The sequence below is a fragment of the Poecilia reticulata genome, linkage group LG16, assembly GCF_000633615.1.
Source record: "Poecilia reticulata strain Guanapo linkage group LG16, Guppy_female_1.0+MT, whole genome shotgun sequence".
Classification (NCBI taxonomy): domain Eukaryota; kingdom Metazoa; phylum Chordata; class Actinopteri; order Cyprinodontiformes; family Poeciliidae; genus Poecilia; species Poecilia reticulata.
In genome coordinates, this window is record NC_024346.1 from 29307602 (window position 1) to 29329554 (window position 21953).

The window sequence follows — 21953 nt, forward strand, 5'->3', positions numbered from 1 at the left end:
CAGCATCGGCGGCAAAGGGAGTAGACAAGAAAAGCAAATGATTGGAGCTCAATCTACTTCTGTTTTTTGCACAAAATGCTTTGCTTCTTTTCTTTTTCCTTTTGTTTGTCCAACATCTCTCCGTCTCTGCCCGCGTCTCCTGCCAAACGTCTCCTCCCTGCTCTGACGGAGGACACAGATTCCTGCAGCGTGAGATAAAGAGCACAAGAGCAGTGATGAGATGCGTGTGTCACACGACTAGTGGAAGCAAAATTGGGGCAACTTCAGAAGTTGCTTGGTTTTGGTTTTACAAGCAGCCCGTTAAAAGAAGTACTGCTTGAACCTTTTGACGTTTTGTGACTTTGTAGCCACAGATGGGGGGATTTTAGGTGATAGACCAACACAAGATGCATTTTATTGTTTTTTTCCATGAAAATAGTCTCTCTAAAGTGTGGCACACATTTTATCCTGATAACCCTAAAAAAGGTCAAGCAACTGTTTTGTCTCAGATGTTAAACAATTATTAAGCAGAGTTTTTTGTGTTAAAAATCCAATATACTGCCAATCTAGTGACATGGCCATATGAGGCACAGTGGCAAAACATGAAACTGCTCCCACATACTAAGGCCTACTGTGTGTATTCTGTGGTCCATGCAGTATCATATCACTCTCTCCGAAAACGGTTGATATTTTATAGGTAAGCCTACGTTTCTCATGTCAAATTCCTTTATTTCCCACATCCTGAATGGAAACTAGGCCTGTCGCGATAAACGATAAATCAATTAATCGGACGATAAATTAAACCTATCGACCTCATTTTAATTATCGTCTTTATCGTCTCTTCCGGCCTTTTTTCTTTCTGTTGATGACACTGAATGAAAAAAGGCTCAGCTCCAGTGCTCTCCACTGACCCTCCCTTCCTCATTTCCTTAGTCTAATGTCCAGTGCACACTACACAAGTTGTCGGCCCATTTTCAAACACTGAGAGACACATTAGCCGACAGAAATCCTAGGTATAACGGTTCAATCGGGTTTGCATGCCTTGTGGTGTCCAGCCACATGGGCACAAAATAATGGCTACAAGTCCAGTTAACTAATTTTAAAATCCAGCATTAATCAATGCTTATTAGAATCTACCCGTGATGCATGTGGCTAGAGTCAGCGTAAAGTCCTGACTGAATGAAAATCATTATAACCTATTTATGTCACGTTAACGAAGAACAGCTTACCGGGTTTATCAACTGAGGTAGCAATTTGGCTCCAACTCCTCTCCTTGTCATTTCTATATTCTTTGCACGAAATGTTGAATAAACATTAATGTTGTTTCTACATATCATCTCCAATGACCACCCTCCGTAATTTCTCCTCAGAAAGCGTGGAGGAGAATCCGTGCTTTCTGATTGGCTACATGTCACATTCAACGGGCAGCGTTAAGCTCCCAGYCGGGGAAAACCCCTAATTTAGATCGGAGCGGCCACGACGACCTACCGTAACCCACCACACACTGCAGGATGATTGGTTAGATCGGCCAACGATCTAAGATTGTCATAAGGGGAAAATAGGGGCAAAAAAACGTGTAGTGAACTATTGCATTAGGTAGTCTGATGTGCCCATCTTCTCTATTTAAATCTAGCGATTACTGAAGGGCAATATGGTATGCACACTTCATAATCTGCACTCTTTTGGTTGAATGCAGTATTTATTTCCACTTTGGCTTTATGTTCTTTAGTTTTTATTCAAGTACGTTTTTTGTAAATGGAGACTGAGAATCCATTTTATTTTTGTTTTTGGTTGTTTTGTTTATTTAGTTTATCAGTTCCAGTGTAACGTGTTCTTTTGAAAATAAGGTGTATCTATCAGGAAATTGCATGTATTATTAGTCAATTTCCATTAAATCAGTGTCAAAAAGTCTTGAAACAATATTATCGTTTATCGCAAAAATGTTTTAGACAATTAATCGTCCAGCAAAATTTGTTATCGTGACAGGCCTAATGGATACCAACAAGTCTGGTGAGCTAGTTGTCACAGAGAGCAGCAGACATGCTACACGTCCTCATTGCAACTGGTTGAATCTCAGCATCATCATCTCAGTGTCTCATACAAAACACTTCCATGCGAAGGCTGTTTCCTGCTGAGCAGCTTCCTGTGCATCACCAAATACGCCTTTCGTAAAAATGTAAATTTGTGTGGAAGTGTCCGGGGAACCTCTGCATTACTTCAAAAAGTGAATTATGCTCAAGTATGTTGGGTCAACCTGAAACTGCTGCTGCGCGCGTTACTCAACAGGTTGTTGCTAGGTAACCAAAGAGCAAGCGAGTGAGTTGATGCCACCAACCTTTGCTTAGCTGACTGTCAGAGGTTGAGCGGCAGAGGCCGTTGCTCTACCTACATCCCCCAGAATGCTGTGCGGTTCCGAATCAGAGTTCAGTTATTATTAATTATTCTATCGGTCCTAATTTCTATTGATTCTGATCAGAAGGGTGACCATTTACCGGCCACACCCCAGCCCAGTCGTGGAAGGCTCTCCTCGCCGACCGGAGTCGGACTGTTTTGTTGACATTCTGTTTAGTGCAGCTCCATCTAGTGGATGCATAATGTAACTCCAGCCTCTATTGTAGCGTCTATTCTATGCGCCTTATATATAAAAAAAAGTTTTAAAATAGGCCATTCATTGAAGGAGCGCCTTATAATCCGGTGCGCCTTATAGTGCGAAAAATACAGTACCTATAAAAAGTAAAATCAGAGAAACTGATCAGTTTAAGTGATCTCTTAATTTTTTCCAGAGCTGTATATTTTTTTATCATTTTATCACATGGTGGTAGCTGAATCATGCTGTGAGATGCTTGGCTTTGGTACAAACAGGGAAGAGAAAATAGCTGGAGCCTATTTGAGACTCCCAAAGCAGAACAACCCTAAAAAAATGGCCTAATCAAAGCCAAGATCTAAATTCAATAATTGGAAATCTATTTCCAAGCTTGAAAGTTGATGTCCACAGATTCTAATCAGTCTGAGTTAGAAGAATATTCAGCGCTGAAATATGCAGAGCTCCCATATGAGGGTTTAGTTCTTTTTTGGTGGCAAAGATGGTCAGAGGTAATAAAAAGACGGATTGAATAAACAACACAACTGTGTATAAAAAACTTTGCAAGACGCTGTATGTGCAAGGGTCCAGATTTCTATACATCTCTTTTTTTTCAATGCTGGAGGAAAAGAAACAAGAGACAGAGAAAGCATTTTATAGATATTTCAGGAATTTTAGGGGGGAAAAAAGAAGAGTGAATAGAAAGATTATAAGAAATGCGGGAGGGGAGGAGGGAGAGTAAAACGCAGCTGTGTGATGATCTCAGTTGTGTTTGTCATTAGGCTTATAAAGCATGTGCATGATCTCCTGTGTATTTACATCATGGGCGTACTGGTTGAGGGCGTTCTGCATGCGGATAGCTGTGTGAACCTGGGATGAAATGTGGGAAAATAGTTTGCACGTGTCTGTTTGTGTGTCTGTCGTTTGGGATTTTACTGTATCGGTAAAGCCAAAGCTGTGAACACACAAACACCCTGAGAGCAGAGACTCAGAAGCCCGGCTTTTACATACACAGCTTCGCTTTTGGTTCTGCTCTGTCATAACATAAAACACACTCACCGATCTGCCCTCAAATAAACGCATTGCACGAAATTGAAACCAGATATCCAGTAGAGTGTGTAGCAAAAACATGATTTTCTGCTATAAAGCGGAACCCGATGCTGCTTAAATACTTACAGTTGAAGAGCTGCAGTCGATATTTTTTTGTAAGCAGTGGATCAGATAAAATGACCCAATTAAGTCCTCCCTCTCTGTGTTTTATTAAGTGTCAGCCACGTATCTTAGTTTTCCATCTTGCAGGACTGCTGCATATCAGGCTCATGGCTCCCTCCAGTCTCATTCCAGGCTGCACAACGAAACTGTTTTCGTGGAAAAAAGCAGCAATAAACCCTCTCTACGCTACCTGTCCCTCACACTAACAAAGTTAGCATTTTACCAGATGTGTGCCTGTTTGTTTGTTTTTTTAGCATTAAAATAAGCCGAATGATTCACATATTCTACATTCCAGGTTTTGTATTGTCATCCTGGTGCCTACATATGGTTTGCGAGCTGAACTCCAGCTGATGAATGCCCCCGGCTACTGCAGAGTCATTTGACGCAGGACTGAATGCAGATTGTACTATTTCCCATTTTAAACAAAGGCCAGATGTTACTTTAGGTTTTGTCCAGGAAGAGTGGAAGATTTAGACTTTAAAGGCAGATATTTCCTCAGGCGAGCAGGAATGACAATGGAAAGCATCAACGCCCGGTAGCTCGGTGCCAGAAGTTTTTGGCACAGAGATCCGTGTCACTGGATGTCAGAGCCGTTTTGGCAGAACGAGTGTTTGATGCTCTGGGTAAAGCTGGTCATGGCAAATGCATGATTGTAATAAATAGCAAGTAATCTGGCAATGATCTGGTGGCGCAATGAGAATAAATAAATCTTTTTTATTCCCTGCACTAGTTCAACAGTCTGACAATAAATGCTGCAAGAACGTCACTCTGATCCAAAACCAACTTTTATTGTCGGTTTTGTTGAACAAATGACTCTTTTCCCTTATTAAATACTGAATGAAAGTGTAAAGGTGCCCCTCATTTTTTAAGTTTTGTTTTGTCAGACCTTGTGTTCCCTTAAAAAAATCTTGATTCAGAACTTGACTTAAAAAAAACCAAAAAACATTGACTCCTTTTTTATTCACTTTCTGTCAATGACCAAATTTTGCTACAAAAAATATGTTTTGCTTGTTAAACCAATTAACTTTGAGATATTAACTTTTTATCTGAGTGTAGAAAGGGAAACGAATGGTTAAAATTGAATAATTGAATAAATCAGTTCAATATTATTAACTGAGCACATTGGAAAGCAACATCTGACAAAACAGAATATAATATCCATATTAGCCTAGTAACATAGTTGTCTAAGTCCTGTTTAGATAATTATGCTTTTAGGCTAACCATTTATTTCTTGAACCTGGGTACTGTGGATAGTCATGAGTTGTCAGTATCTTACTTTCTGCAGACAGACGTTGTGTTTAAGTCATAAAAACAACATCTTAACAAAGGAAAGCTAACAGTTAGTCAGACTGATTAGCGCCTGTAAAACCACTTAAACTCAAACATTTTATATTGGCTTTGGTCTGAGCCACTTCAAACACAATATGCTAATCAATAATAACTGCAGATCATATGAGTTATAGTTGCTTCATTTGGTTAAAATTATTAATCTTCTTGAGTGAAAATGTCTACCTACTAAAATCTTTGAGGAAAACGTCTGTATATGACAGCTAAGGTACTAACTACTGGTAACTACTCCACAGAACCCCATTCAAAAACCTGAATTGTCCCTTTAAAGCCTGCTGGAACGAAAAGATGACTGAGCAGCGGTTGGGAAAGATGGCAAGCTCTAATACTGAGGGTTTTTTTTGTAATGTATTTCTATGAGAGTCTTTGAAAAAAACAAGCCATCAAGTATGTTTACTGTATCTACTGGATAAAGAACTGGCAGCGTCACTGGATTTGAGCATGGAACGATTTTCTTACTGTCTCCAAGGTAAACCGTGTTGCACTGTTTAGCTTATAAAGACTGGCCCGAGCCCAAACCTTTCACACCGAGCCTCCCGTCGTCAGTCTGTGGAGGTAGATTGAGTGTTTTACAGTTGGTGCTGGCTGGATCTTTGCATTAGTGCACCAAATCTACTTAGAAATGACATCCCTGATTAATACTCCCTCATCCTTTAGGCGTTTTGTCACCACTGCTTGCCCAGGTGTTGTTTTACTTTGACATCACCTCTTTTTCCAGTCCCTGTCTCATCTCTGGACACCCATCCTCCTCTCTTCCTGTCCAGCTGCCTCGCTCTTTCTCTCTTTCTGCTGGAGTTTGTTTAGATGGACTGATAGTGGGGAAGTATATTTAGACAACATATATTTCACCTTCTGCACACTAAGCTGAGAGAGGGACAGAGGGATGGTGGAAAATCAGAGGAAGCGAGGGAAGATGAGACGAGTTACAGATGAAGCTTGAGGGAAAAAAAAGTTAAATGAGAACAGAAGTGGAGATTTGGTTAAGCGTGATTTGAAGAGATGGAGATTGTGAGAGACAGCCTTACTCATTTTGCAGCAGCTTCGGGTTTAAAGGTCTGTAAGTATTACAGATGGATGGAGGGAACAAGCATCAACTATCCCTCTTTCCTGTGTCTTTTCTGTACTTCAGAGGATACGAAGCCAATTGTCTCTAAGTCCAAATTTCATTCTGGTAATGATCAGAATTAAAACATCTCCTGTAAATGAACGAGAGCAGCGGCGGTGTCTCCAACGATATCCGTCATGACGTCAGCGTTTGATTTGTTTTAGTCATGTCTCAAGATGTGAGAGTTTAGGAGAGATGCGCTGTAGGTGTCAGAAAGACGAAACCATCCTTCACTTGGTCATGTCCAGTTCAGAATCTAAAACCTGAACTGGATAATTAATTATTCAAAATTCTACTTGTGAAACCACAAAATGTGAGCTTTTTTATTTTCTGTTATTTGTCATGTATCGGACCACCTTAAAAGACTAGAATACGACAAGTTTCTCTAATTCCTAGGTCAGTAGTTGAGACATAATCTTTGGTTGAAGGTTAGATTCCAGCTTATTCCTGCCGCATGTTGATCAGCTCTTCACCCCTGTTCCCTACTGATAAATGTGTGTTTGTGAGTGCAGCTGGATTTCTGAATTTCATCTATTTACCGACACTGACTATACTTTGGACCTGGCATTGTTTTTGCTTCACAGACGACTCCAGGGAGTTTGAGATTTTATTTTTTGTTTATATTTCAGTATGAAATTGTTGTCATTATGGCCCCGGTCATGCATTTGAATCGTTTCGCTCGTAATCCCGTCACTGCGCTGTTTAAACGTCTTAAGGGAAATGTTTACATGTGCTGAATCAACACTTCCTTTCCAGAGCGTGTTTACAAGCTATCTGATGGTCCTGCTACGGCCCATGTTTTTTTTTTACGAAGCTGTGTGATTATGAACATCCGATCCAGGTACATTGCCCTCTGTGCATGAACTCCTTCCCACTTCCACTCAGTCCAAACACACTTCTTAATGAAGTTAATAGGTCTGAGGCTGGAAAAACTGTTGATCCAGCTTCAAGTCGAGGTTTCATCTGAGCTGTGGGTCGTAACTTTTGTGTTTTCTGGTAATGACTCGCAGCAGGACTCATCTTTATGCCAATAGATTTTTTTTTCTGGAAAACCGTCCAGAGCTTGTTTAGTAATGCGCAGTGTTTTTTGCAAAGAAATAAAACAATAAAATACTGAATACATTCGTGAAATCCTGCTTGATTTACCCCTGCTAGCTCTTTAAGCATTTCTATCCCTATTCTTGGCCCTAGTTGTGCACAAACGTTTTTTCACTCCAGCTAAACTGGTTGGTTTGTGAGGTAAAGCGGTTGTTTTCCAACCCCGGTCCTTAAGGCACACTTCCCTGAATGCTTTAGATGTTTCCCTGCTTCAGCGCGCCTGATCTCAGATGATAACTGATTAACAGGATTTTTGCAGAATTGCATTCTTCTGAATCAGGTGTGTTAAAGCAGGAAAAACCTATAAAACAGACAGGGCAGTTTTAGGGCTGGGTTGAAAAACAGCTTGTGAAACAAATGTCTTAAAAGGTGTTTAATTTTTCTTATGACATATTTATAGTTCAACTGGAAACAACGTAAAATAATTTAAGGTTGTAGTAGCTCGACTGGGTTCATTTTGAAGCACATTTTGCTTCATCATTTAGTGTGTCCACTTTACCTCGCAGTAGCTCTCGTCAGATTGTAAGGACATCTCTTGAAGGATTTGTTCTGGATTTTGCCAAAGCTTTGCTTTTCCTTTGCCTAATAAATCATGTTGTTGTTTTGGGTAAGTGACTGGACTCGTCGAAAGATAAAATCACTCCATCTTCATGCTCAACCCTACATGTGAATTGCAACAGGATGCTTCACTGTCAGCATAACTCACAGAGGCATTAATCTTTTCTTCACCAGAGGAATGTTTTTCCAGATGACTTAAGGGGGCATCTTCAGAGAAAACAACTTTACCATATTCTAGACTCTACAGTCCAATCCTGGTATTTTCTGTAGCATTTCTGTCTCTGTTTTGTGTTTTATTTGGAAAAGATTTATTCTTTGCCACCCAACAGGTCTTGGCCTCACTGTCTGTGCGGAAACGGTCACAAATGCCTGCGGCCAGTTTTGGTCAAGCTCTGCACTGGTGGCAAACCAGTCCTTCAGCCGAATCTTTTTCAGGTGACATTCATGTCACTTCCTGGACTTTCTGTTGTGCAGTTCAACCGCTTAAAGTTCATGACTGTACAAATAACTAATTTTGGGTGAAACCATCCTGTTCCTCTAACTCAACCAGAATGAGTGACATCAGCTCTGTCCTCATTAAAAGTTTCCCCTGAGCTCATCAAAATTATCTCAGCATTTCCTCTTGTTCCATTGCTTAACCACGCTCCAAATTAGGTCTTAGATGTGCTATTACTAATACCCGATTTGATCGCTGTCCATGGCAACCTGTTCCCATAAAAACAAAAGCCGTAAAGTTTCCGTTAAGTCTCAAAACACTTTGGTGCGGCTGTAGTGTTACACTGGTATTACACCTTTGCAAAGTCTTCTGCTGATTTAAGAAATATCCAGAAGTTAGGAGATTACGTGGAAGCATCCTTCAACCCTACCAGGTGAAAGTCGAGGTCAGGTATGCGCCCTTTACACTTTGGTCCCAACTAACTCTTTTGAACTTCTGACTTTAAAGAAGATGGAAACTTTAACCTCCTTGTGGCTGATGACTATTCAAGATGACAGACGTTCTGTTTTCATGGTGAAGCTCTCTCAAATGTCAAAGACATTACAAACTTATTACAGAGGTGATTTTATGTGTCTGAAGTAAAAACTGTTTTCCAACAGGTGGTTTCCAGATCTGCTTTGAATGAGACTCTTTGCAAACTTTGCAAACTCACGTCGGAGTGGTGTTTGCATTTGTGTCGTTTGTAAGAAATATACCCCAAAACAGTCAGAGGCCACGCTCAGAAGCAGAGACGCGCCTTCCTCCCACCGCTAGCCTAATCTATGACTCGTGACTCATGCAGCGAGTTTGCGTCTGGAACAGTATTTCTTGCAACATAATCACAGCTCTGTCCACACGCACATCTGCTCTCCCTGCATGAAGACTTTAGCACCCGTTACACTCCCTGACATCTTTCCTCAAAGAAAACAGCCATGGCTTTAGCCACTCGCTGCCCTCTCCTGTCCGTTCTTTAATGTCCTTTTTTGAAGAAGTAGTTCCACATCTTCTGTGAAAACTGGGACGAGACGTGTTCCATTCATCACACGTGTTTGAGGCAAATGCTTTGGGGAACATAGAACCAGATCTGTCACAGCATAAAAAATATCTCCATATTATTTGCTTGCATTGCTTCTTTCCCTGTGGGGTCCTCCATACTCGCCGTCAACCTTCTCTCTTGTCACTGAAGGGCTTTTATTTCCTCCCTAACCTTGAGCTGTGCTCTCATTCTTTGATTCCTGCCTCCTCCTCTTTTTCTTTGAGCCCCCTCTGCTTTCAGCTGAACTCATAAATCCACCCTTATGTTTACAACTCTCCTGTGAATATGTATGTGTCTGCTGGGGAGCTGCGCAGCGCGGGGAGTCAGTGATCAATATCTGGCTTTCTGAAGGTTACACGGTCAACGCTCACTTTCCTGGCTTACAGTCGAAGGCATTTATGACTAATGGAGTTTTTCTACATTGTCTGTTATAAAAAGAAAAGTAATAACACTCTGTAAAAACTAAGTATTACCAAGTATTTTTATTCTAGTTTCTAGTTCACATATTTTAGCGCACTCGAAATAAGACAAAACTAACTTACTTACAAGTAACTTTTCAGTAAGAAATAGGAGCTTTTGAAAAATCTAAAATTCCTTAATATTGCAGAACAAGTTCAAGTTCCACAAGCAGATTATTTCACTTATAACAAGTCATTTTTCCCATAAGTGAAAACAATTTGCCAGTGGAACTAATACTTGTTATTACTAGTTTATATTATTAAGAATATGAAGAAATTATTATCCTAAAGTAAGCTCCTGTACATTGCTGAAAAGTTTGGTTTTGCTTCTAGAGTATTTAGGTGCTAGAAACTAGAGCAAAAGTACTTGGTAACATTCTGTCTTTTTGCAGTGATCCTTCAATTACATTTATTCTGATTTATTTTGATAGATCAGCACAGAGTAGTTGATCATTGCAAAATGAATGGAAAGTGCAACACGATTTTTAAATTCCTCTTCAGTTTTTCAGAATAGTTAGTTCAGATTTTCTTTTTAGGGCTGTCCTTTGCTCCCCAGAGGACGATGCTGCATGTTCTGCTGGGGGGATTTGTTAAGGTTGATGGGCAGTGTTAGGTTTTTTTTTAAAACTCACATAGCAGTTGAATGCACCGGATTTTATTTATGGGTATCAGGATAAAAGGGGCTCAAACGTACACCACATTTTCATATTTTTGTTTGTAATCTTTGAAAACCGCTAATGTTTCCCTCCAACTTAACAATTTTGAACCCCTACGTGTTGGTTGGCCCTAAAAATTCCCAATCAAATACAATCAAACTTATGACCATAACACTACAAAACATTAAAAAGTTCCTTGAATGTAAAATGTGTTGATATCTCTGCTTGTGTGTTGCAGCTGGTTTGGAGAAGCAGTGCGAGCTGACCTGCAGACCTGTTGGTTACCGGTTTTATGTTCGCCTGGCGGAGCGCGTCAGAGACGGCACGCCCTGCTTCAACACTAGTGCCAATGACGTGTGTGTGGAGGGACAATGTCTGGTGAGTTAATTCAGATGTTTGTGCGTGGAAGATTGTTTTTCAGGTGTCGGAACGTGATACCCAACTGTCTCGCCGTGGTTGCAGTAAAGCAGAACCTGGCTGTCCTAAAAATGTCCGTCTCACATCTGGATGCTGATTTAAGCCTGCCATTCAGATTCAGACAGCCCTGTTCAAGGGCCTCTTTTCTCTGTGTCTTCACTCTCATTTACGCTCCCACTCTCTGATTTCACCCTCAGTCCACTTCTCTGCATCTGGCAGGAATCTTGCAAGCGTCAATTACCAATTTACACAACTAACAGTGAAATAAACATTAAAATTTCAATGTGATTTATTAAAGGTTACCTATTATACTTGATTGAACAGGTTGAATAGGAATATGGGCTATAGAAAACATGTCCATTGCATTTTTTTTGCACGAAATCATTCAATTATTTTAGTCTGGTCCAATCTGCCTATTTTGAGATTCTTTCAGAATGAGATGTTTTAGTTCCTCGTCACTTTAAATCCAAACAAGTTGCTGCTGACCACCCAACGCGACGTTTACACTCGCTTGTGAAAATGGCTGCAAACAGATGCGCAATTATACAACCGCACATCTTTGAAAAGCAGAAGTAGAGCCTCCTGCACAACCAACAAGAATACAACATGTGGTTTCTGGATGATAAGTTAACAACAGAACAGATTTTACTAGCCATTTTATAACTCATTCAGCAGAAAAACCAGCGACCAACCGTGCTGGAGCTCCACTTAGGTTGCTAGGTAACAGGGCTGGGTTCAGCTGGGGTTGCTAGGTAACGGCACAGTGCCCAAAAAATGTGATTTAACAGTCATGAGGTTTTTGAAATGGGTAATTTTCTAGATACCAAAAAACACTAAAATTAACTTGTGGTTTTTTAAACAAGCAGTTGAGACCCACGTGGCAGTTTGCAAAAGTGGAAAATCAGGTCCCCCTTTCACAAGCATTTCCCTCAGTGTCACAAGTCTGAAACTATTTCTTTTCCCACTGTCTTCCACCAGACTGAAGGTTGCGACGGCATTCTGGGTTCCAGCGCTGTGATCGACAAGTGTGGCGTGTGCGGGGGGCGGGACCGCTCCTGCCGAAAGGTAACTGGAAGCCTACCAAATGGCACCGTTCCCCTCGGCTACCACAAGATCGTGGACATCCCTCCGGGAGCCACGTTCATTACCATCACGGAGAGACGAGCGAGCCCCAACTACCTGGGTGAGATCTAACAGACAAACAAATTCCTGCACACACACTCACGCTCGTGCGTCTCGAGATTTGATTCCCCAGACTGGCTGCAGATCCAGTTATAAGTGAAGTGTTGGCGGGCAAAGTGCAGCTTTGGCCTGCGATCGTGTGTGTGCTGGCTTCGTTTAAGACCGTAGAGTTTGTGGTCTTGCAGATTTAGGCCAAGTACAGCTTGTATTGCTGGAGTTGTAAGGAATCAGTGAAGTGTGTGTATGTTTGTCTCTGCCGCCTCCTGTTTGCCTGTCTGGGAGTGTGTTTGAACACAGGAAGGGGCTTCTAGGACTTGGCCAGGCTTAACTGGGCTCTAAATGCGAAAAGTACATTTTCTCCTGAACCTATCGGCCGTTTCTCGCTTCTTTTCCCCCCAGCAATAAGGAGCGGCACCGGGGCGTCCGTGGTGAACGGGGGCTGGGCTGTTGACGCTCCAGGAGATTACCAGGCAGGTGGGACTACTTTTACCTACACCCAACCCAGAGCGCAGGCGGAGGGGGAGGAAGAGAAAGGCGAGTCCCTGAGGGCGCGGGGACCCACCACAACACAGCTGCAGCTTTATGTAAGCACAGGAAGGCATTTATTTCAACCCTGCAAATAAACACAGAGCAGGCCACTGCTGTGACAGGAGCTCAAGAAGACTGAAAGCTTTTGAAATCAAATTTTGCTGATATTAGTGCCATGGAGAAACAATTCTAGCAATCTCATCCAGAAGAGGAGGATTCAAAACCACATTTTGATAAAACTAATTAATGACCCCAATGAGGAGTTTAACATCAGATGCTCAAAACTTTTTAAAAATATACTTTACGAATTAAATTTGTGTTTATGTGCAATTTTCCTTCAACATTTTTTTTTTGAAGTGGTATAAACCACTTCAGAGGTATAAACAGCCGTCAGTATTTTATCTTCGTACAACATTAATCAGTGTCATCTTAAACAACAGAAGAGAGTTCTTAACCTTAAATGTTTAATAGAGGAGCGCTGTTGAGATCATTTTATGGAGGCAGAGTTTCAGAAAATCAGGAGTTTTAAAAGAAACAGAGGCCCAATTTCAAAGCATTAAATCACAAAGTCAAATTTCTTTTAAGTTATATTTATATATAACATTTTTGTAACAATTGAGGGTAACAGATACTCGATTGTGCAATAAATGGCACTATTTGCCTGAAAAATACATAATACTGTCCCTTTCAGTAAGGCAATAAGGTGAAAAGATGCAGATTACATACAGATGAAGGTTTGTGGATGCAGCAGGATGGAGTTGACTCTGTATTTTCTGTGTATTTAGTTTGAGGTTTTTCTGTGCTTAGTTAGTTCTGTTCCCCTGTGAGTCTCTGTGCCGTCCTGTCCTGATTGTTCCCAGGTGTTTCTCGTCCCCGATTAGCCTCCTTGTGTATTTAAACCCACCTGTTCTCTTGTTAGGTCCTTGTCATGCTATGTCTGTCTGTCTGTCTGTCTGTCTGTCTGTCTGTCTGTCTGTCTGTCTGTCTGTCNTGTCTGTCTGTCTGTCTGTCTGTCTGTCTGTCTGTCTGTCTGTCTGTCTGTCTGTCCGTCCCTTGTGCTCCTGAGTGTACTACTTAGATTTATCATTAAACCATTATTTTCATCATGTCTACCTGGGCCTTCCTGCGTCTTTCCTCACCGCCACAACCACAAATCATGACAGATTCCCTCAGAAAGGGAACCTTTGATAAGCACACAGAACAGTAGTCATAGTATATTTGACTAGGCATGCAGATTTTTGCTTTTTTTTTTTTGCTCGGTAATAAATAATAGTAGAAGTAGATGAATCAAAATGGCGGAAGAAGGGTAATTAAAGTGATTTAGGGGCTACTGCTCCTGAAATGTAGCATTAAAAAGATCGTGTGATGCTCATCTGCTGAGGGTCCGGACAGCCAAGTTTTAGCATTACGACAGCTTACAGGCAGCTACATTAAGGTTTAGCCTAAAACCACATCATACTGCCCAGGGCTCGATATTAACAGCCTCACCCAGAGATTTCAATAAACTCCAGAGCTCGTTTCATTCCAATAGCTTTATTTATTCACATCAAAGTCAGCTGCCAAATGTGTCAGATGAAGTTGCTTTACAGTTTCTGCTGATTAAGTGTATAATTAAAGTAACTGTTGGAGTGGAGCTGCACGGTTAGCGGCATCACGGTGAAATCCTGGACAGGGTCATCGCTGACACAGCTGACTCTGCGTTTGCCATGTTTGCTCTCGTATCCAGATCATTTACCAGAAGGACAACCCCGGCGTCGACTACGAGTTTTACGTCCCGGTGGAGAACAAAGACGGAGACAAGGAGAGGCCGCCGGAGAACGAGGCGCCCAGAGAGTCACCCAGGGAGAGAGCGAGGGAGCGGGAGCCAGTGAGGGCCCCGCTTCGCGGTGAGACGAACTGCTTTTAACGCATATACTCTTCTTTTCAGTGACTGAGACACAGTTTAAATCCAACAGAGCATCACAGGGAGTCATTTTTTCCAAATTACTCAAGGCAGCGTCGCTGTGGGCTCTGATTGATGCCTCTTTGGATTAGGACAGGCGAGGCTGTGGGCCGTGTGGGTGGGATTCTTGTCCCGGCGTGTTTTCGTGTGTCTGTTCACCCTTGACCCAGATGCGAGGCTATCAGCTCAACATGTTTGCCATCATGAGACCCTGACCTCACTGTGATTTCATTATCCTCTGACTCACGTCGCCTTCCTCTTATTCTACATATTTCAGCGTGTTTAGCTTTTTTCCTCACGCACTTTATCTCCCGCATTTCTTCCCCTCTGTGCATCTATTTTCTAACTTCTCCTCCGCCTTTCCTGCCATTCCTTGTTTATCTTTGTTTATCTTTTCTCCCAGGTTCCCTCACGGTGTCGGCAGAAAACCCTCCTCCTGTGTCAGATCCTTCTCTCCACTCCTTGTCGTCCTCCTCGGCCTCGTCGCCGTCCTTTGACCGCTGGTCACCTGACAGGACGCGCCCTCGGGGATCCGGGCCCAATAGAAACGCTCGGATCCCCCCTCGGACTGACCTGCCGCCGGACACCCAGCTGCCATTTGTGTGGAGGAGAGGCAGCCTCACCGAGTGCTCTGCGACTTGTGGCAGAGGTAGATAGTCTGACTTACACACATCTGCCTGGTTATTTATAATCATTTGGATCATACAATGTCTCCCTCCTCAGGTTGTTCTATGCAAGTGCGAATGCAATTAAGAGTAAATCCTGATTTATTCTTACTCTTTCCCTCTGAGCAGGCTCTCAGCACAGAGTGGTGATATGTGTGAACCGACACACAGAGGAAGAAGTCGCAGAGGGGAACTGTGACTCTGCAGCCAAACCTGCTGCCGAGGAGGAGTCCTGCAACACACAACCCTGCCCTCCTTTGTAAGCCAAATTAAGATTTTTAAGATGTTATTTAGAGTTAGATTGTTACTCTATGTCAGGTGTGTCAAACTCATTTTCATTTTGGGACAGAAGATTAAAAAGGGCTGGTTGTGAAACATTGTATTGATAAAATCCATTAACAAACTGTTAAAAATACTAATAATCAGCTGTCTCTGAATTTGACGAGTATTTCTTAAAATTAAATAATATTTAACATCTTTTCACATTAATGTAATTTGGCATTATACAGACAAAATAAAACTGCTTTGATTTGATTGCTAAAATAATATTTAAGCACACAACTGTTTGGTTCTGTTTATGTGACTCTAGTATTTAGAGGGCCGCATAAATAGTTATGGTGGGCCAGATTTGGCCCCCTGAGTCTCGAGTTTGACACTTTTACTGTACATAGTGCTTTGTAAAAATATTCACAATTTTATTTCACATTTTATTTCAACCACAGACTTCAATGTATTTATTGTCATTTTATGTGATAAACGCTTTTGAAACAATCTTCTCATGAGTTATGCAGTCTAAAATATGTAAAAATAAGTGTTCTTCATACACAAGTTGTTATTTCTCCAAGTTAAACGTACAATGTTTAGACACTTCCTGTGTGTGCTGTGTGTTTGTTAGCTGGGAGGCCAGCGCGTGGTCCGAGTGCAGCGTGTCCTGTGGGCCGGGTGTGCAGCAGAGGCAGCTGCAGTGCAGGCAGAGCTTTGGGTCTCGCTCCACCATGGTCCACCCTCAGCGCTGCGCCCACCTCACCCAACCTGACTCCACGCAGGTCTGCCAGCTCCGCCTCTGCTCCCACTGGGAGGTCAGCACCAACTGGAGCACGGTGGGTCAACAAAAACAAAGCCTTAATTTCACTTTAATGTCATCCATAGGGCTGCACAGTAAATCAGTAACAACATATATCGCAATAGATACATGATCAAAATCAACAGATAATACGCCTGGTAGAATTTCAATAGTTTTACTGAACTTCGATCCAGAACCGCACAGCATTCTTGGGGATGCAGGCAGAGGAAAGACTTTAGCAACTCAGCCTCTCACAGCCAACTAAACAAAATGAGTGGCGTCAACTCTTTGGTTACTTAGCAACAACTTGTTGAGTAACTAGTGGTAATGACTCGCTGGAACAGTCCAAGTAAACTCAAAGTGTGATTTCTTCATCAGTGCTCTGTGGACTGCGGCATGGGAAGGAGAACACGCAGCGTGCGCTGCGTCAGCGACCAGGGCAGCATTGTGAACGATAACGAGTGCAACTCTCGGCTCCGCCCAGATGGAAGCGAGGAGTGCAACATGGGTCCCTGCGTCACCAACTGGTACTATACCGAATGGTCCAACACTGTGAGTAGCACACAGAGAAATGGAGGAACGCGTACGCTCTCCGCTGCAACCTGCAACATCGTCTCCCATTCTGTGGCCTCAGTGTTCAGCGCAGTGCGGCCCCGGGGTGCAGAAGAGAGAAGTGGTGTGTCTCACCCGGGGAGGGGTGAGAGATGGAGGAGGAGGAGGTGACTGTGTTGCCGAAAAACCAGCAGAGCTGAAGGCCTGCAATAAGGGGCCTTGTGTGCCAGTGAAGATGTGGTACAGCAGCCCCTGGACAGAGGTACGATGGATGGACTGCTACGTTTGTGTCAAACATTTATAATGCTCTTCAATCGAAAATTGAAATGCATGTATAAAAGGGTACAAAACAATTTGTAACACTGTGGGACATTAAATCATTAAATTTATTAGTGGATTTAGTTATAGTCAAGTGACACTGATGACAGCATCAATGTGAAAACCTGTTGTATGGATGAAAACTGCAAAATGACACTGGATCAAAAAGTGGAACATAATATTCTTGATGTCATAAAGGAGCAGTGAATGTGACTGCCATCTACGCTGTCAAATGTGCCTGGAAACCCAAAAGTATATAAATAGAAAATGTTTGAAATCTCAACATGTAACACCGAATACATTATTGCTTCACAGATATTAGGGAAACACATTGATATTTCACAATATTCATCTTCTGCAGTTTTTCTCACTTTAGACTTTGAAGAATGCTGATATATGTTATAAAGTACAAAAATCAATGTCAATATTTAAAAGAACCTCAACAAATCTGATAAATTGCATATTCAACAACAAATAAGGATAAACAAATAAAAAAAATCCTGTCATGTTAGGAATAAAGCGAAATGATCAGTTTCCTTGGAAAAAAATCCTGAACTTCACATCCTCCAGGCCAAAGCAGAGAGGAAACATCTGTTTTGTTTTAGGTGTGTTTGTTATAAACAGTGGGATTATCCTGACGTATTTATCGTTTGTTTTGCAGCAAACTGTATCGTCAATTGGTCAGAGATGCTGAAAGTCTAGAATTTCACCTCACTTAAAACGTTTTGTGCCTCATGGTGTGAAAAACGCAACTCAATGGGATTCTGAACAAGCAAACAAAGAACTCGTAGAATTAGCCTCCTTCTGCTCTGAGTTGAAAACTAAACTCTTGACACTAAGTTTCCATTTTATAAGAATGTAAGTTTTAAATAAATTGAAACTGCTTGCATTCACCATTTTGATAACTGGTGAAATAAAGATTAATAATTGTGATTTTGTTAACATTTTATGGAAAACAGAGTTGTACTCTATCATCTCTTTAATATTTGACTAACGTGAGGTATTTTTTCAGTGTAATGTCCAATGTGGGGATGGAAGCCAGCGACGGGAAATCATCTGTGTTCAGAAGTTGGGCAGCGACTTCACTGTCGTGCCGTCTACTGAGTGTGCACATCTGGAGAAGCCTGCAGCTGTCCAGGAGTGCAGCATGGTGGAGTGTCAGCCTCAGTGGTTCACCACAGAATGGAGCGCGGTACGAGACACAAAACATGTTTTAGATTTATTTACAGATGTTTTTGTTTTGCTTTGCCAATGCAGACATCACCGGAGTGAAAGATGAGATGTGAACCTGCAATGAGAAGATGTTAGTTGTTGACGGTTCTTGTAAAATGACTGAAAATAAATACTTCTTTACTGCGACTAGGGAAGGGACTGGGACTAATTGTATCCCTGTTTTTCTTTTTTTTTCTTTATTTCATATTTTCACTGTATTCATGTTTTGCCACTCTAGCTGCTGCTACAAGACCAGCACAAGTTAATCAGAATTGTGAAGAGAAATGTAAATAATGCTGAAAACCTTTTGGGAGTTTGCACATCAAGAAACTGAAATTTAATTGTCTGCAAAATAGCTCCGTTTCAGTTGGATTGGATACAGAACGTTTTGAATATCACTTTTCAATCTTGTCTCAAATGTTCACCTGTTTTCAGGACTGCAGATTGACTTTGGCTAGGCACTGTGACAGCTAACACTGTGACAGTGTTTGATCTCTACCTTTCTATTGTAGCTCCAACTGTATTTAGGTCAGGTTTTTTCTAGGACTGTACTGTACTTGGCTACATCCATTTTCCTGTTATTTTGATCAACTCCCCTATTCCTGCTGAAGAAATGCATCCCTGCAGCATGATGCTGCCACCACCATGTATTACAGTAAGAACTGAGTTGACAGGTTGATATGTAGTGTTAGTTTTCCTCCAACTTGATTGTTAAATGTTCTGCTTTGTGGGATTGTAATAGAATGAGGAACCTCAATTTTCCTCATATTCTTCATAAATTGATATTCTATGATTTTTCACTCTGCATGTGTGTTTTGTTTTTTTTTTGTTCTCAGTGTTCTCGTTCCTGTGGAAAAGGCCTACAGGTGAGAGAGGTTCGCTGTCTAACACCAGACAAAGAGCACAGCCTAGCATGCGATCCCAGCACCAAACCTGAGCAGGAACAGATCTGCAACACCATTCCTTGCGGCCCGCAAGTTGCGGGTGAGTGACTCATACAGTCATGCGTCTTCTGCTCTTTATCCGCTCTAGTCTGTCCCTAATCCTCTCTGTTTGCAGATAAAAACTGTCGGGACAGGCGTGATAATTGCCTGATGGTGGTGCAAGCCAGAATGTGCGTCTACTCCTACTACAAGATGGCGTGCTGCGCCTCCTGCACACAGAGCGCCCTGCGTGCCAAGAGGCACTGAGCAGCCAGGTCACAGGAGGAGGGGGGTAAAGGTCAAGACGACCGATCACCCCTGAAGGATGAGTCTGCAGGAATGGACAGTCCAGAGTTGACGTGGCATTCACACAACAGTTAGCTATTTCCTCCTGACTTTTTCAGGTAAAACACTGTGAAAACAGATGATTCCTTCTGCTAGTACTCAGTCACATGTGACAAACTGTGACCTTCTTCTACCTGCAGTAAATGATGCACTGTTGGTGCTTGCTGTAATTTACACTCATTTCTGTGACTGTCAGGTTGTAGTGGAACAGTCTCACTGAGGACATAGACGCTTCAGCAGCTAACTCTGCCTTTTTTAACATCCTTCCCAATTCACGACATGGCAAATGTAAATAAAATATGATATTATTATTGGATTCAGAATCTTGTGCTGCAGTATAAGTGCAGTAGATCTGTTAGAGTAGCAGCTATGAAACTGCTTCCCACAAAGCTAGAAGGATTTTACTTTACATGTTGAAGCTCTGTTTTCCTGTTTGCCAAAAAATGCTTCTTAAAGTGTCCTTCTATTCAGTACTTGGACAGTTCGAACCAAAGGGGTGGGGTAAGCATGACAGTAAGTGACCAAATACAAGGCAATGGAAAGAAGGATGGGAGTCTCCATATATATGATGGATAATTCACACAGATGTCATGACAGAACAGGTTCTTGGTTTTTTTTGTTTACTCTGACATATCTTGACGTTTTCCCTGATTAATAATTGAGTTGTCTTCTAATAATGTCTAAAACGCTTGAAATAAATCTGATCTAAATAATTTATATACTAAAATCCAAAAGGAACGATTCCCCTCAACATGCTTTACTTAAATTGTGAGTTTTTCTGCTTCCAAAAGGAACCCAATGACTTTCAAAAGCAGGGACTGGCGCCACCTTTATGTGAGGACTGATGATTGCAGTTCATTTATTTTCTTTTTTTTTTTAAACAAATCTAAAGATCTGTCAAGAACTTTAATTATTCATATCAAGTCTGATGAAAGGACTTATCTAACATTTGCTTATTCCACTTATTTGTATTTTATATTTCCAAACAATGACCTCGTCTGAGCTACATCAGCAACAACAGAAGAAAAAATAAGTAACTTCTTAAGACATCTGGGCAGAATGTGTTCTACAACATAAATCACTCCACACAGATTAATTGAGTTACTTTATAAAGTAAGCAGAAAACTCTTTCTGACAGCATCAAATACACTTTTTGTTTTTGTTTTTGTTTTTTTTGGACTATGAGCTCTGGAGGGCCTTGCAACAACTTCGTACCTTCTGAACTTTTTTTTTACATTACAACCAGAAATATCAAAGCATTTTACCAGGATTTGATGTGTTAGGCCAAGCAGGACATAATTGTGAAATAGTATCTCTGACCAGGTTCCACCTTTTTGTTAAAGGAATGCATGGCTACAGCATAATCCTTCCACTGCCATGCTTCACAATGAGGAAGGGATGTTCAAGGATGTACATTGTTAGTTTTTCTCCAATGCTTATACTTTTATGACCTCACCTTGCTTTAAAAATCTCCTTCTAGCTTTATCTTTGACCTGTCTCCATGACGCAGTTTATTTACTATTGTTCTCTACTGAACCTCTGATAACTTCACAGAACAGCTGGATTTAAATTAAATTAAATGAAATTACTTCTGAATTGTTTTCTAAAATGAGTTTTAAGGAAATCAAAGTAAAGAGGTTTTCAGATTTTTATTTCTAAAGGAAATTTATTCCCTCCATGTCACAATTATGTACCACTCTGTGTTGGTCTATCACACAAAATCTCAATAAAAATGACTGTGGCCTTATTTGTAATGTGACAAAACTCTGCAAGTTGCTGTATGATATAAAAATGTATGATATTATACAACTCTGTAAACCTCTGCGTCTCATCATCTTCTTTGGAGAAGATGATGAAGTCAGAGTCTCAGTGAGGCTGAAAAAGCTGCTTTCTTTCATGCAATAGTCTTTTAATCACTCTCACTATATGATATGGATCAAATGCTTTTTTATGCTTTCCAATATTTTGCACATCAAAGTTGCAAACTCTGTATATAAGTGTGAGTACTGTTTGACCTTCTTTCCCTTTCCTTTACCTCCCACGCCTCCCAACGTGACACAAACTCACGCTCCGTCAAACAAGAGGAATCTGTATATTTGTCAGATATGTTTTAATGTCTGTAATTATTTTTAAACATTTACCCTTTAATGTTAGTTATCTGGCGTGCCGTTGCACTCCTCATATACCCATATCTAACAAATAAATGACATAATGGTGTGCCTCAATGATGACTGAGTTGGGTGTATGCGCGCACGTGTGTGTGTGTGTGTGTGTGTGTGTGTGTGTGTGTGTGTGTGTGTG

The 21953-nt window shown here is 41.3% G+C and overlaps 1 protein-coding gene across 1 annotated transcript in view; it reads left to right on the forward strand.

The window, feature by feature from the left end:
* Positions 1 to 21877, forward strand: part of adamtsl4 (ADAMTS-like 4) — a 47566-nt gene extending 25689 nt beyond the window's left edge. Inside the window, exons 6-17 of the mRNA XM_008432736.2 lie at positions 10744 to 10883; positions 11901 to 12105; positions 12504 to 12688; positions 14359 to 14518; positions 14978 to 15223; positions 15369 to 15498; positions 16135 to 16339; positions 16681 to 16854; positions 16937 to 17116; positions 18185 to 18364; positions 19221 to 19368; positions 19444 to 21877. Coding sequence (XP_008430958.1) covers positions 10744 to 10883; positions 11901 to 12105; positions 12504 to 12688; positions 14359 to 14518; positions 14978 to 15223; positions 15369 to 15498; positions 16135 to 16339; positions 16681 to 16854; positions 16937 to 17116; positions 18185 to 18364; positions 19221 to 19368; positions 19444 to 19574 — 2084 coding nt within the window. The 3' untranslated portion in view covers positions 19575 to 21877. The remainder of the gene's footprint in view (positions 1 to 10743; positions 10884 to 11900; positions 12106 to 12503; positions 12689 to 14358; positions 14519 to 14977; positions 15224 to 15368; positions 15499 to 16134; positions 16340 to 16680; positions 16855 to 16936; positions 17117 to 18184; positions 18365 to 19220; positions 19369 to 19443) is intronic.
* Positions 21878 to 21953: the final 76 nt, after the last annotated feature.